Source organism: Calliphora vicina, chromosome 1 (assembly GCF_958450345.1).
Source record: "Calliphora vicina chromosome 1, idCalVici1.1, whole genome shotgun sequence".
Lineage (NCBI taxonomy): Eukaryota > Metazoa > Arthropoda > Insecta > Diptera > Calliphoridae > Calliphora > Calliphora vicina.
Window position 1 is genome coordinate 102,823,789 of NC_088780.1, and position 16,876 is coordinate 102,840,664.

Consider the following 16,876-nt stretch of genomic DNA (forward strand, 5'->3'; position numbering starts at 1 on the left):
AAGTCTACACTAGGGTGCTCCAAAGAAACTTAAATAGCAAATATTGACTCCTCTAGGAGCAACAGTAAACAAAATATTAGACTCTGCTACAGTCAAAAATTACAGACTGAGCGAGGCGTGGGTATACAAATTTTATTACAACAATTAAGCGATGTCCGTCCGTCCGTCTGAATGGCTTGTTCATGTAAACCCTGTGTGCAAAGTACATATACTTCAGCACAGGGACGAAGCCTATTAAAACTGGTTTAAATCTATCCAGTAACTCACCTAGCCCCCATCCTAATTGGTTTATATTTTTCATCTACCGCACGCATACATATTTTTTTGAATTTGAAAACTCTCTCAAAAAAAGTGACAATTTTGTCACGATTTTGTCAAAATAGTAAAATTTTCAATAAGAGGTAATTTCTAACACCAGGAACGATGTTTTTAGTCTCTAGCTAAAAGTTTAGCTTATAAATTGCTAGTTACTTCTTCAAATAAAAATGTTGACCCGACAATTTCGCATTAGTCTAATACATTACAATTTTGTTGTCTCCATTGTATTGAGCGACAAATACTGGAATATGGAATATGTAGTAAATAGAATGAACGGCTGTAGTAGTTTGTGTGTTGTTAACACATTTGAACAGTACACACATACATTTTACAACAATCTGTGTATGTGAAAAAATGTATCTGTGTGTTTTGGTCGTTATTTGCCATGTTTTAAACGGTGTATGGAGGATTACAAGACGGTTTTATATGATTATTGTGTTAAAGCCACCGGTTTAAATTACAACAAAACAAATGTTTTAACAGGCACGAGCGTACATATGTATGTTGCCATTGTTGTATGTCTTTTTAAAAAAAAAAAGAAATTTAACAACTAAAATTGAATAAGGAATAATTAAGAAATCCAATAATTGTTTCATTTTAAATTATAAATTATAGTAGTGAAATAAAAACGAGTAGTTAATTATAAAATCTTTAAGGCGAACCTTGTATTATTCAACTGGATTTGAAAACGATCAACGAGTAGAAAAGAAAATGTATCCAGTTCTAGACAAATTTTTCAAAGAGCGAAAACTAAATTATCAAAAATTACAATGCTAAATATTACAATTTCCTTAAATTTTATAAAAGTTCATATGGCTGTTGTTGTTATTTTTGCAATTCAAATACAATTCAATAAACACAGACACACTACTCAATACATAACATTTAATATTATGAATTTACTGATTACTCTTATATGAAATCAATTAATATAATACTCTAAAAAACAATATTTTACTATCTGTTCGATTTCAAATGAAACATTTTTTAAAAATCCATATAAAAAACTACATATTAATGAAATTGCTGTGTAATTTATTCAAGAAATTTCATTCAAGTTAGTGCTCTGAAATTTTTTAATTTTTTTTTTTTTAAATTTCGGGACTAAAAATGTTCAAAATGCGATTTGAGATATACATGAATTTCTATGATTTTCAAAAAATAACACAGGGCAACAAAATCGAAAAAAATTTTAGGGGCTTTTTAAATCATAGGTGAAATATGCTGGACATTGTATGATAATGTAGTGGAATTGCCTACAGCTAAAAAAATGTATTTAATGAATACTTCCTATTCAAATTTACTATCGAAGGTAAAATAATAGAGATATTAGTGATTTTTAGTTAAATTTTTTATTTTTTTTTTCATGCTAAATTTTTGGGGTAGGCACTTTAAAATAAAATTCTTAATAAATGCAAAATTAATCCTAGGCTCTTTTTTGTTGTGTCTTATTTCTGACTTTCTGGTTGAATTTTCCGTTTTGGTGTATTCAGGGACTTATAGTAAAATTTCACGAATAATATTTTTGCGTAACATTTTAACCCCTTAAATCCCTGTTTTAATTCTGTTTTTTGCTCTTGTTTAAAAGAAGGACCCATTCCTTGAGGATTTAGAGGGTTAATAACTGGTGCATATTACTTTTTTTTAAAAAAAATTCTAAAAATTAAACAAGAACATATTTAGGGGGCTACAAATTTGTTTATTAAATTAGTTAAGACTTCACTTAAAATCTTTGCCCAATTCACAATCGAAGTCGTAGCGTTGTAAGTTGTTTGTGAAAAATATTTTTCAAACAAAATTTTTTGAAACAAAAACAAAATATTAATAAAAATATTACGACATACAACGCTACAACACTACGACACCAATTGTAAATTGGACAATTGTTTACAAGAAAAATTCATTTGTACTTTATTTATTTTTTTTACTTAATTTTCGAGATTAACAGCCATTTTTAAGGGTATTTTCCTATAAACGCACTTTAATTTATGGGCCACTGTAGCATTATTAATAATGTGTGATTGATCCTTTGTTATGTATTGTTTAAAAAATACGGTCTGGCATTGATTCCACTAATTTTTTAAGCAGATCGCAATCAATTTCCTCCCAGACTTGTTTAATTCTTAGTTTCAGCTCTGTTACAGTCATTAATCTTTCATTCTGGGCATTATTTGCATAAACTTTACGGGCCATGTATCCCCACAAGTTCTCCATTCGGTTTAAGTCCGGACTACAAGCCGGCCAGTCCAACAGAGGAATGCTATGTTCATTAAACCAAGATTTCGATTGCTTAGAAACATGAAACATTATCTTGTTGGAATATGCAATCTTCATCCATGAATGAGAGAAGAGCATTTTCCAACAGTTCTTTATAAATCGCACTATTCATTTTTGTCGGAACAAAACATATTTTCGATTTGCCAACTGCTGAAAAAGCTGCCCAAACCATAACACTGCCACCACTGAAATTACGTTTTGACATCCGAACATCGTTTGATCTCAAATCGTGCCAATAGCATGAGTATGAGTCAGGACCGTCTAAATTAAATTTTTTTTCGTCAGAGAAAATTACTTTTTTCCACTCATCTGTCCATTTCATATATTTTTTAGCGAATTTTAGACGATTTTCTTTATGGTGCTTTTTTAGCATTGGTTTGCATTTCGGATTTTTCCATTTTATGTTTTCATCGTTTCGTAAAATGTTTGCAACGAGTTTGGAAGTCACTGGAAGATTCAATTTATTCTTTATTTGTGTGGAATTCAATTTGTTGCGGGTTGCTTCTTGTTTTATTAGATTAAGTTGTCTTCTTGTTAGTTTTGCATTTCCCTTTGTAGGTTTGAGAACTCCATAATTTTGACCTTTCTTCAAGAAATTTCGCACCACACTTTCCGAACGATCGATTTTACGTCCAATTTCTCTATTGGAACATCCTTGGTCGTGAAAAAAATTTAATTTGAATCTTTTCTTGATCGGACAAAAAAGTTCTCTTGGGCATCTTTAAAAGTGATGAAATTTATTGATTCAAATAGAAAAAGTTGCAGTAAATTGAGATGTTACTATTAGAAACGTACCTTTGGTTGAAAAAAAACTAAAATTGATAATATTTTATTTTTGGTAATCTTCCACTTAAAATAGCACCAAGAACATTTGATCGCATAATTAAGGCAAACAACAAGAATAAGAAAAAAACTTGTTTACTTTCAAAAAGTACCGTTAAGTTGTCTCTCATTAAAAAAGTTAAATTTTGCATTTGGATGAGAACAACAAAGTTAAAACAAAAATACAGAAACAAATTAAGTGCGTTTATAGGATATATTCCAGTGTATATTCCACAAAAATGTTCTCCGTAATATTTTACATAAATTTACTTTGCTTTGCCGATTTCTTATGCCGATTAACAATAACAATAAGCCAGAGTTGGGAAACTTTAACCCCCCCTCAAATGAAATTTAGATCTAAACTTTAAAAACTCCGATACACGTGTTTTTTGTCTCCTCTATCAAAATTTATTGGTCTGACCTTGTAATTATTTTTGGTGTTGTACAGTGTTATTTATTTTATTTAGTTAATTTTATTAGAATACCAAAATTTTTAAGAGATTTGTTCTAGTTAAAGTAATTTTCGGAAGTGGGCCGATATGGTAGCTATGACTAATTTTGGACTGATCATCATAAAATTTGGTGAGGCGAGTACTACTTATACAAAACTTAGTTTTGCTGAATTTGGTTTGGATATCTACATATATAACTAAGATATTTACGAGAGCTTAACTATTTTCAGATAAGGCAATCTTATGGAGGCTAGGAGAAATAATAGACCGATTCTAACCAAATTCAATAGGCTTCGTTCATGGGGCAATGGAAGAACTTGTACCAGATTTTGTCGAATTTGATTACAAGATTTACATGGACGGACATCGCTAAATCGACTCAGAAATTGATCCTGAGCAGATTGTTATACTTTAAGGTGGGTGTTGGGACAGTATTTCTGCACGTTACAAATATCAGCACAAACCCAATATACCCTCCCCGCTATGGTGGTGTAGGGTATAAAAAGAAAAAAGTCAAAAATTTGGACCACACTCTTATTTAAGGTCTCAATCGAACCTACAACCTGTAGTACCTCAGTTAATTACGTAGCGAGTAATTTTGCCCCTGTAGCCCAGTGTTATTTAGGTGTATGCGATGAGTCTATGTGTGTAAAAGTCCGTAAATTAATGTTTTTGTTGGATGGGGGCTTGAGGAATGTTATAACACTATTACTTATACAAACAAGCGTGTAAACATCCAGTATATCCACACAGCTATCCACTCATGTCTGACCAACTATTAACGTGGCAAAATTTACAGCAAAAAACAACAAAAACAGCAACTTATTTCCGTGTTAACAAAAGTTTAATTTGTCAGTGAATGAGTTTATTTTTAAAATGTTTCTGTTTTGTTGTTGTTGTTGTTTTTTTTTTGTTATGAAAACTGTTATCAGGTTATTGAATTTAATTTGACCTCTTTTTTCCACTAAATATTGATTTCATTACATGTAATTTATTTCGATTTTTTTCCCCAACTTTTTTTTTCATTATATCTTGTTGGTTTTTTTTGTGTGTTTTCCATGACATTCATGGAATAGACATTTTATGGTTTCCGTACAATGCCACCGTTTTAAATACAACACAAATCGAAAAAACAAAACAAAAAATTATGTAAATAAAAATAAAATGTTAATACTAAAGTATCGTAATAAAACGTTGTTTAAATGTACGAAACAAAAAAAAAACAGTGTTAATAGAAACATGAAACAAAAACACAGCAAGAAATTAAGGGTGTGAAGATAAATTCATAAGCTTAATACGTCTCACATCTATGTTAACTACATAACACAAGACTGTTAACTAAAATGAATTTTAAAAACTTAGATTTCTTAGACAAACACGAAATAAAATTAATTAATTTTATTCATTATTTAAAGCAAATACTTTAAATTTAAAATTTTATCAAAAAAAACAAAAAAAAATAGATTAAGAGTAAACGTACAGTGTACATTAGAGTGCCCCAATACAGTATGGCCGAAAAAAGATCACGCTACAAGGCTATCCCCTGCAAAGATTGTTCTAGGGACTGAAAAAAGTGCCGCTGCGGCACACCGATTGCTCGCCAAAGCTTATGGTGAATGTGTTTCATCGGTTTCAACGTACGAGAGATGGTATGTGCAGTTCAGAAGCGGTGGTCATGACACGGAAGACAAGATATGGTGATTTTCCAAGAAGAAAAATATAAAATGTCAATTAATGTAAAATTTTAACGGTTAAAGATATCATAACAAAATTTGGAAATAATATAGACTCAATTGTCATTAAATCAATGACTTTATAATTTTTGAAATTTTTTATTTTCAATACAGAAATTGCTAAACCGGGGAAAATGTTTTCCAAAAACTGATTTTTTTTTAGAAAAGTGCCTATTGTGACGTTATTTACCGTGTGATAGTAAAACAACTTTGTAGATATTTGAGAAGCATATAGGGTTATACAAATATGAAGCTTTCTCGAGGATCGGTGCTATGCCTTTTTAGAGTTTTTTATTCAAATCTAATTTTTTTTTTAAAAATCGGCCAAATTTGGATAGGTCTGGGGGGTGTTGTATGCGCTTAAATGAGCTAAAGTTTACTTTACATGCTTTTGCATTAAATTCTCTTTCCAGATCGTATAAAAATTTTAAATAGTCCCGAAGAAAATTTTTCTCTACAAACGAAATAATATATGAACCTTTTTGGGAAAAAACTTAAAAAATACGGCACTTTTTACATGTTCCAACTTTGGGTGCGTTTAACTTTTTATAGTGACAAGATAACTGTAAGCAAGTTTTTTTATTTTATATAGAATTTTATAACCAATAAAGGTGACATTTAAAAAAAAAATTTCGACCCTACGTTGGCCCGCCATGTCTAAAAAACCAAAAAAAGATCGAGCAAAATAAAAAAAAATAAATAAATACAACCAAATATCTCTTCAACATAAAGAGAATATTTTATTTTGTAAGCGAATATTTTAAATTTCAGCTCATTCGGATTAAAAATGGATTTTTGGCGATTTTTTTTAAAAAAATTGACCCGAAGTGACCAAATTTGAGGGGCAAAGCACTGGCCCCCATTATCGCTAGGAAGCTAAACAACTGCAAATCAACTCAAAACAAGTAAGAAAGTATGGTCGGTCAAGCCTTACCTACACTAAGTAGAAGAGCAAAAACATTTTTCTTTTAAAATTTCAATAATTTATATTTTTGAGTGATTTTCGGAAGTGGGCCTTATATGGGAGCTATGACCAATTATGGACCGATCACCATGAAATTCGGTCGTGTGATTTATGTCTATATGAAAGTTAGCAATGCTGAATTTTGTGTGTATACCAACATTTTTTAGCGATTTATGCACGTTAAAGTGATTTTCGGAAGCGAATCTATGTATATGGGAGCTATGACTAATTATGGACCGATCGTAACAAAATTTGGTGACATGAATTTTATATATATGAAACTTATTTGGAGCGAAATTTGTGTAGATACATAGATAAATTAAACATTTATGACCGATAAAGTCCAGTTTCGAGAGGACATTTGTATGGGGGCTAGGTGAAATAATGGACCGATTTCATCCAGTTTCAATAGGTTTCGTCCTTGGGCCGAAAAAATTATATGTACCAAATTTGATCGAAATATCTTCAAAATTGCGACCTGTACTCTCATAATCGTAGCTAGACTATTATTCTGGGGTGGGCAAGTGCCCTTCCAAATAGTAAAAATAAAAAAAAATTTTTATAAAAAAAATATTTTTTATTAAAACAAAACTAAAATATCACAAAAATTCAGTTTGCTAACATAACTACTTCATTTTTAATATTTAAAACTGCTAATTTATTTTATAAAACATGTTTATATATTTAACTTCCAATAATCAACTGAAGGAATAGAATCCGGCAAATCCAGATTTTAGCTTTTTAGCTAATGTTGATTCTATATAAAAATCTTCTAGAACACTTTTAATTACAGCGTAATTTTTAATTACTGACTTACGATTTTCATATCTACAACTCCATCTAGTTGTGCAAAGGCTGTTTATTTTATACTGTTTAATTTGAAGAGCTTGGCTTAGGCTTTTTAAATCATTATTATTTTCTGGTTTCGAAAAGTGAATGCATAAAGCCTCTATGCTAATAATGTTTGTGCTGATGATATGTGTGAACACGAATCCACAATAACTAAGTTTAGCCTGTCGGATAAAGAATGAACCAAAATGGCTTGCTGATTTGACTCCTTTATTTTAGCTTGAAAAAACCAAACATTGCATGTGCTCCGTTGTACGATTGGCATTGGAATATTTTTTAACTTTTTGGGTTCCAAAAACCCAATGATTAATGTTCTAGGGCACAGGAATCTCTTAACGGAACAATCTACAAATCCAAAAAAATCTTTCTGCGACTTTCCAAATTTTTATCTGGGGTGGGCAGATGCGAGTCTGGGGTGGTTTTGGCCACCCCCTATCTACGCCAATGTGTACTCTGTGCATAAGGTTTACATGGACAGCCAGCCATCCAGCCAGCCAGACGGACGGATATCGTTTAATCGACTCAGAAAGTGATTATAAGTCGATAGTTATACTTTAAGGTGGGTGTTAGAAAAATTTGTATATAAAGGTTTTTTCTCATTTACTCAGTGTAGGGTAGTATATGGTCGGGCTTGTATTTTGTTAATTTTGTATTGGAACTTTGTCCCAAAAAAGGAATTTTTCAAATAAAATGTACAACCTCTAAACGTTATTAAATTTTGCATAAATTTTCGGTACTTTATTATTAGCCGAAAATCGAAAACGTTAAATATAAGTGCCATCCTAATATGTACATATGTTTAATTCTATGGCTTGCGAATGTATTATTTGCCCATTAAAAAAATAAATAAAATATACAAAAAATCTATAAATCACGTAAACAAATTGTTAAATTTTCTTTTTATATTTCAATTTCCAATTAAATAATGTCTGCTACCTCAAGATGAATTGAAATTTTCATATAGACATTTATATTTGATTTGTTAAACATTTCTGTGGGTTTATTATTTCAAGTTCAATCATTCATTATGTATACGTACGAGTGTTGGATTCATGCTAATGGAAAATACAAAAAAAAAAATAAACATGAACATGTGTAAATATTTATTGGCGTTGAAATGCATATACATTCTTTCAAATTCACGGAATTTTATTGTTTAATTAAGAAAGCGTAACGTACGAATGAAAAATATTAAATTTACTTTTGAAAAAATTAAAACATTTCTTAAATTTGTTTGCTTAAATTTAAATTCTTTTATGTGTAGAAACTGAGTACAAACATTAAAAAAGCAAAATAATTAAAAATGTGACATTGACCGGAAATCCCATAATTTTGTTTTTACCAGTTACTCTACTGTGGTCTAGGTCTACTATTGCGTTGTTTTAGTGTGTGTCTCTGCGAATTTGGTGCTAGAGAAAACGCCTAAAAGCCTACTACATATGACCATATGACCATATGACCCCGTTGTTTTTTTTTCAAATTTTTTTTTAACGATTTTACCCCCTACTAAACACACGCAAAAAATTATGTCATTTCTTTTTGTTTTGAGTGACGACTTGACTTTGTCGTGTTTGGAAATCTTAATTATAAATATTTTAGCCTGGTTGAAATAATGTCTGTTTGGTCATCATCAACATGGTTGTTAGCAGAAGCGAATGCCAGAGAGTATAAAATATAAAAGAAAGTATTTTATCTAAAGTAACAGCAACTTCAAGGTTATTTGTCTTTATAAATGTCTATATGGTTTTTAATAAAAACTATAACTTTATTATGGATAATTCAGTTTTATGTCTTCTCTCTCAGCCCACACGCTAAATAATAAATAAATAATTGTTTTTTTTTCTTGTTTAATAGCGATACAAGGACACTTGAGACTAAGATAAACAACATGAAGCCAAGTGCTTAAATTCCGCCAAAGGCTCGAAGAGTGAAAATAGAGGACAATATAACCAAGTAATAAAATAAATGACAATAAATACAAACAGAACTGTTAAGTTAGAAATCAGTTCGAATTCAAATTGAAAGACAAATAGAGTAACAAATTAAACTTTAAATTGTACACCATTTCCATTTGAAACATCTAATGCTAGTTATTTCAACATTGATTTCTATGCTTAAGCTTTCGAGAGACCGCAGAATTACACAAAATAATTTCATTACAACACATTAAATTGACTTAAAATAGTTGCTACCAAGAATCACCAAGAAAACTTATGCAAACAATTTAAATTATAGATCAATACTCACTCAGTTTCATTATTCTCAAACACCAATTCGCCTTGTTGCGGCTCGTAGTCTTTGCCACCCTTGGCCGTACCATCCTCCGTCCAATAGGGGATGATAACTTTGCCACGCGCACCCGAATAACGTTGCACTTTCAGCTCGTACGAACCAATCGATTCAACCAATTCGTGATCTTTTTGGCAAATAGCAAAAATACCAGCATGATCGTCATCCAAAATCATAACTGTGGCCACTTTGGGAACGGACAATACAGCCGACTCCGAAGGATTGCTAAGGCGAACATAGAAGTGTTCGTCCTGCTCGAAGACATCGTCATCGATGACCTCGATCTTGAAACGCTGCTCATCGACACCGGGCGGAAAGGTGAGAACGCCTTTTTTGCCCACATAATCACTGCCGGCTTCGGCACTACCATCTTCGGTTTGAAATTCGACCGTGGTGTAGCCAGATAGATCGCCACGTCTCACTACACGCAACTCGAATTCACCGCAGCTTTCCATTACGGTGTAATGGCCGGGCTCGAAGAACACCCTAAGGGTGGCCTCCTCTTCGTCGACATTGACGTCCACCCGCTGCAGTTGAGCCTTGACCTCGCTGAGATCACTTTGGGCGCGCTCTTGAATCTTGCGCATTATGTTGCCGCTACCCATCATTTTACGTGTAGCTTGGATGCGATAGAAGGCTCTGGACTTGGGACCACGGTTAATCATTTGCTCCTGAGCCATCATTTCTAATTGCTCCAGATCACTTTGTGGATATTTCTTGCGCAGATCCTTTAACAAAGAAATGTATTCACGTCGCGCTTCCTCAAAGTCCTTCATCTCTTCGGTCTCCTCCAGCTGCTTGATTTCGTCCTGTTGATTCATTTCGAGCGCTGCGTCGCCCTCAGCGCTCACAATAACGCCACGCTTGTTCATGCGATAATTCTTGTCCAGATATTTGTAGATCAATAGCCGACGATCGGCAATGTAGGCGGTGAGCACAGTGGCGGGGAAGAACATAAACGTCAGCAGACCCTCCCAGACTTCAACGCGACCGGGAGAGATTTGGGCCAGAATCAGATACAGCCAGATATAGGCGAACACCGACCACGTAGCAGTGACAAAGAACACCCGTAAATGTTTGATTTTGCGTACCTCGCCATCGGGCACCACAAACACACACAGCGCTATGATCACGAATAAGTTATAGGCCGCTGAACCCACAATCGTACCAGGGCCCAAATCGCCCGCTTCAAAGTTCTTGGCAAACATCTCGATCACAGACAGGAGAATTTCAGGGGCACTCGAACCCAAGGCCATCAGCGTCAAGTTGGCCACCGTCTCGTTCCACACGCGTACCACCACAATTTGTTTCTCGCCATTCTTCTTCTTGATCACCACCTCCTTTTCCTTGGACGTGATCACTTCAATTGCACCCATAAAGCGATCGGACACAATTGAAACGCCGATAAACAGGTATATCATGATGAAAAAGTAAACCAAGCCTCGTGCAACCCGATCTCCAGTACTGAGATTGGTCTGAGGATTCCACATCGGAACAACAAGACCTTCATTACACTCCACATCGCTGGATGATGTCTGCGGCAGTGCTAATGAGCTGTTACTGAAGGCCGGCGACTTGGACGATGCCGGTGATATTGAATCGTCATCATCACCATCTGCATCGTTGTCGCCATCGTCCGCATCACCTGCGATAACTGCCCGCAGTGTTGTGACTTTTTGTAGGAGAGTCTGATTGTCATCAGAGGTGTCATTGTCATTAGTATCATCGGCAGCTAGTGTGAGCGTTATTGTGCAAGACGCCAAGAGCACACATAGTGCTACGATTATATGCAGGTGTGAAAATCGTTTTCTTATAATTAAACCCATGTTTAATATTCAATGTATTTTTGTACTGATTGTTATCGGTTTAATTAATATTATTATTATTATAATTATAATTATTATATGGTTGTTCTTGTTGTTGCTGGTGGTGGAGTTGGCAGAGAAAACACGCCTCTTTCTTGTATTGTTTTTTTGTTTTTGTTAGGAACAGGCTGTTTTCCTTACACGAACTCAATTGTGGACAAATTTTGTTGTATAGTTCTTGATGGGTGTTTCAAACAAAACAAAATCGACCACAGTATTGGTTTTCAAATTACACCTAAAGTGGTAGCGGATAGTTGTATGTTTTAGTACAGATACAGATGTCTAGATTGCAATTTCAAATAGTGCGTTGACTTTAGAGAAAAGCGTTTCATTAATACAAATGGATAATGTGGACGGTTAGAAGAAGCTTTTTGTATTTGAATTTGTATTCTTTTGTTTGATAAGCTTTATGGCTGGTTGGCCTTTATTGTGGAGGAAACAGTAGGTTGGATCAGGCTGGCTGGGCAAGATCGCTTGATTAAGGATGCGTTCGTTCGTTCGTTTGGTTTGGTTTGATTTGAACACTTTCAAATTTCTTTGCAGTATCTCTGGTATTGTAATGAAGTGATTTGTCACGTCAGCGTGAGAGAGAGAGAGCGAGAGAGTGGGCGTGTGTGGGATAAGTGATCAATTATAATAATCTCAATATTGTGTATTGTTGTTGTGGTGGTGGTGTTGTTGTTTTTGTTGTTGTTTCTACAATTAATTCTCTCATATATTGTTGTATATATTGTTTGTTTTTATTTTTTTTTTGATTGTTTTTTTTTTGTTGTAAAGGATTAAAATGGAAGAAAGCTTTTTTTAATGCTTTTTAGTACATACTTTTCTAAATATCTCACAGCAAATTATTATGGGTGCTTGCAGCTAAATTGCTTAATGAGTGGAAGAGAGCGGGCGAGCTAAACAATGTGTATGTGCTTTTTGTGTGTTTTATAATGTTTGAGAGTTTAAAGTGCTTTTTAATTTTGTTTTTCTTTATTTTTTTTTTTAATTAATTTTATTAATTTTTCTTGGGGATATAGATGCGTGCGCTATAAACTATTAAGCTTTATACTCATCACTACTACATTTGTTGTTTTTTGTTATTGAATTAAAAGCTTTGCTTTGTATTTGAATTTTATTTGGCTTAATTTTGTCTTCGTTGATTAGTGTTTGGCTTGCATTAGTATATTTTAATTTATCTTTTTTTTTTTAAATCAATTTGTTTAGTTGCACTTGTCCAAAGGTTAATTGCCAATTTGAAAATTTTTATTTTTTTTAGTTTTATTTCTTTTGATACTTGTGTAGCGTTATTTCGGGTGCGTTGTTAAACAGTTGATTTTCTTGACATTTTTTTTTTGTTTCGATCAATTCAAACTTTGTTTCAGGCCATGTTTGTATGAGACTTTAATTTTTATTTGGTTTTTGTCCTGAAAAGAGAGAAATAAGAAAGGTGGAGAATTAGATGAGTTTTGTGTTAAATATTTTAAACATTTGTTAACAAGTTTATATTAATAACACTGTGCAACAAATTGAGACTTTTTGATTGGAACAGAATATCGATCCTATAATTCTGAAAGGGCATGTTGAGTAGCTTATTTTAGTAGAATGAACTTATAGTCTAGCTGGTCTGAATTTTTTTTAACAGTGGGTCAAAGTTTTAATTTTTTCATCGAAGGTAGCATTGTACTAACTGAAAAAAATGTTCTAAAGTAATATCTGAGAGAATTCCTTTTGTCAGAGTTATATTGTGGAATTTTATGGGGATCATTTCTGTGGAAGATCTTAACCCACTATCTCCTCTCTGTACGGGTCAATTTGATATTTTTTTCGAGAAAATCAAAAAAGTCCTTTCAAATAGGACATTTAATGTTTAAAATATTCTACGAAAACTTTTTTATATTAATAACACTGTGCAACAAATTGAGACTTTTTGATTGGAACAGAATATCGATCCTATCATCGATCAAATCCTTTCCAGCAGTTTTTGCTGTTTCTTATATCAATATTTAGTTAATATCGCCTCTCAGTGAATCTATAATTTTAATCTAAAGTGTTAACACGTTTAGTAATCTATCACTAAATCCCTGAGATATTATAAATAATAAAAATAATATTAATATTTTGTTTTGTAATGTACAAAAATAAAAACATAAACAAAAAACAAATAACGCTGTAGCTAAAATTTTGATAAATATTTGTGTTTAGTACCCCCGATTTCTATTTTATGCATTTATCACATTTATAAATCAAGTGTCCAATTTACAAATAATTTCTGTTCATTTGTTTTATTTAAATAAAAAATCTACTAGAAGATGAAATTATTAGCAAAATATTATTTCATTTTCATTTAAAATTAAGAAGATAAAAACAAATATATAGAATATTTATATTTTTAGAACACCCGCCAACAGACAGACACAACTCATGATCAGAATAAAATATTCAAACAAAAATTAAAGAAAATGTTAAATAAAATAGAAAATGAAATAAAATTTTGGTAAAGAAAACAGACAGCTGTTTAGATTGTCTGCAAAAGAGTACTGATGGACTATTTGCTGGTTGTGGGGGGGTTTTCAGAAGATAGAAACTGAACAAAAACAAAATGAAAACGAAAAGCTAAAATTCTATTGTATATGAAATCATATTGAAACCTGTGCATAAGTTTGTATGTATGAGGCCAGAGAAAAGTCAAGACACTAGAAAATTTTGAATTTTATTTATTTTTTTTGAATTTGTTTTATGTTTTTTTAAAGGTTGTTGGTCAATAAATTGGATGACATTCAAAAGCATGTCAATATTTTTCTGGCTGTTGTTTGGCTTTTTAAATTATGTATTTCAATATAAACTAAGGCAACACGAGTAAAAACGGTGCAACGTCATCAATAAGATAATTAGAATAGCAGTATAAATTTAAATAAAATATCTTAAATAGAAACAGAATTTTCCTGCTATACAGCATGTATCAATAAAACTGTTTTTGAACTAAAATATTTAGCAAGACCCAAAGGTGCGAAAAAAATCGCAAACCCAGAAAAATGTAAAAAATTCAAGTAATAGTGTTAAATTCGGCTGTGCCGAATCTTGTATACCCACCATCAATATGTGACAATAAAATATTTTTTTGATGAACTAAGACTATTGGGGACAATTATTGACCGCTTTTCTCCATGCTTTAGAGTATAATTCCAGAGTACTTACAACTAATTTGTTGAAAATTTTATCAGGATTGCCACATTCTTTCCGGGGGGACCTTTGGGTGTGGGCAGAGAGTGGATTTCACGGAGAGTATTTGTAGATAATTTCAGCCAGCTAGCTCTTTCATTTTTGCCCTATCATGTTTTCAGCAGACAGACAGATGGAAGGACATAGCTAAATCGTTTTAGAATTTGATGAGGACCCAGAAGATATAAACTAATGTAGCTCTGCGACAAATATTTTGATGTGATACAAACGGAATGACATAATCAATATACACCCCAACTTTTGTGATGGTGGGAATAAAAACCTATGAAAATCCATTTGGTCAAGATTTAGTATTGAAAACTGTTTACTTTAATTAATTTACCTTAAATGTGATTTACAATTTTACGTAGATTTGAGATTTTTTTCTTAAATTTGTATTTTATTTGTTGGTTTTTTTTCTTATAAACAATTTGCAGGTATGAAAACAAAACAAATTCTTTAGAATTCACAGAAACTGAAAATCTATAAAAATATCAATATAATTTGACATTCAACAGATTCACACACTACAAACACCAACACAAAACCTTAATAAATTTATTTAAATGAAATCAACTTTACTTATCGTGTGCTTTTAAAGACTTTCACAGTATAAAATCGTTAAATTAAATCAATTCATTGTAGACATAAAAAATAATCTCTAAATTGTATTTTGAGCTTAAATTTAAACAAATTAAAAATAATAATTTTCTGTGAATTTTAATGGCTGCCAGCTTATTTATTAAATCGTATTTTCTTGAAGCTGATTTTTGTATTTCTGTTAAGCTTTTAGTATTAATGATTTGTTTCTTATTGCATAATTTATTGACTTCAAATCTGAGGTTTTATTTAAGCACATTTTATATTCTTTGATTTTATTTTTTTCCCGGAAAATTTATATTTTATTTATTCATAGATTTGTAAATCTGTAAATGTCATGGAAATCGTCAGTCATGCTAAATTAATTTTATTTTTGGAAACATTTTCCAACAAATCAAACAATAAGATATTTAGCATATTTAGCATATAATTCCACGAGAATGACAACCAAGTCTAAAAAAACAAAAACCCTTAAAAAAAATTTTTCAAGAAGATTTGTACAGGAGAAAACATTAAATTATAGGTATTTAGAGCTTAAATAAATAGGCAAAAATAATAGTTTAAACTGACTATATTTAATTTTTTAAGTTAATTGGTATGTTTTAGGCTAAAATTGCGGCCAAAGCTAAGCTATCACTTAGCAATTAGTATGAAATGAATTTGTCTCTATTATCAAATTGTTTATTGAAACCGAATACGTATTTTGTTATTTATTTTTTGAATACATATATTTACAGAATATATATTGATTTGCTATAAATCTATCACGTACGGTATGTCACGTACGATATTAAATTTTATTTATTATAAAATCATGCAAAGATTATTTTTATTTAAATATGATGGATTGTAACTGGAAAATATTTGGTTTTGTGTTAGAAATTAAAAGAAAACATAACGCCTCTCAAATTTTCGCATATAGCTCAAAATTAATTCCATTTATGTCACGTACCTTACCCTTATTTCGCTCGATATTTTGGACAACAATGTTTCGAATGAACTTGTTATTGTTTTAAAATTTAGTACCCTCAAAAAGGGACATAAAGACCAAATTATTTTTCAGACACTCTTATTTTTGCAAAATCTATTCCACGCTATAGGCGCACAAATGTGACGTGCGATGACATGGTACATATCTGTCACTAATTCTCACTTAGTTATTGAACATTATATTGTAAACAACTTTTTTTTTGCTACGAAAATGTTAAATTTTTTCCCAACAAAGAGTCATATGCGGGAAGTCTTGCGTTACTTCTTTCATTTGAAAAAAAAGTTGTTGTCAAACTCATCAATTTCAAAATGTTTCCAAGCAGAAAGATTCATCCAAAAGCAGGGAAACTGGGTATCATATTGCGATACCTGATAAAACGTATTTAGAATGAAGTGGTTGGGAACTTTAGCCTAACCGGATTTAAAGTTCAGATCGTCCACCGTTCGACTACTATTTGTTTCGATCGAAGCAGAACGTTCTCTCTGGGATATGCTTCACTTTGGGACACAGTA

The 16,876-nt window shown here is 31.9% G+C and overlaps 1 protein-coding gene across 4 annotated transcripts in view; it reads right to left on the reverse strand.

The window, feature by feature from the left end:
- Nucleotides 1–16,876, reverse strand: part of Calx (sodium/calcium exchanger 3) — a 348,920-nt gene that overhangs the window by 168,932 nt on the left and 163,112 nt on the right. For all 4 annotated transcript variants that reach the window (XM_065515313.1, XM_065515314.1, XM_065515311.1 and 1 more), the window contains one exon: nucleotides 9,663–12,978. In XM_065515313.1, the coding sequence (XP_065371385.1) occupies nucleotides 9,663–11,530 (1,868 nt within the window). In that variant the 5' untranslated portion in view covers nucleotides 11,531–12,978. The remainder of the gene's footprint in view (nucleotides 1–9,662; nucleotides 12,979–16,876) is intronic.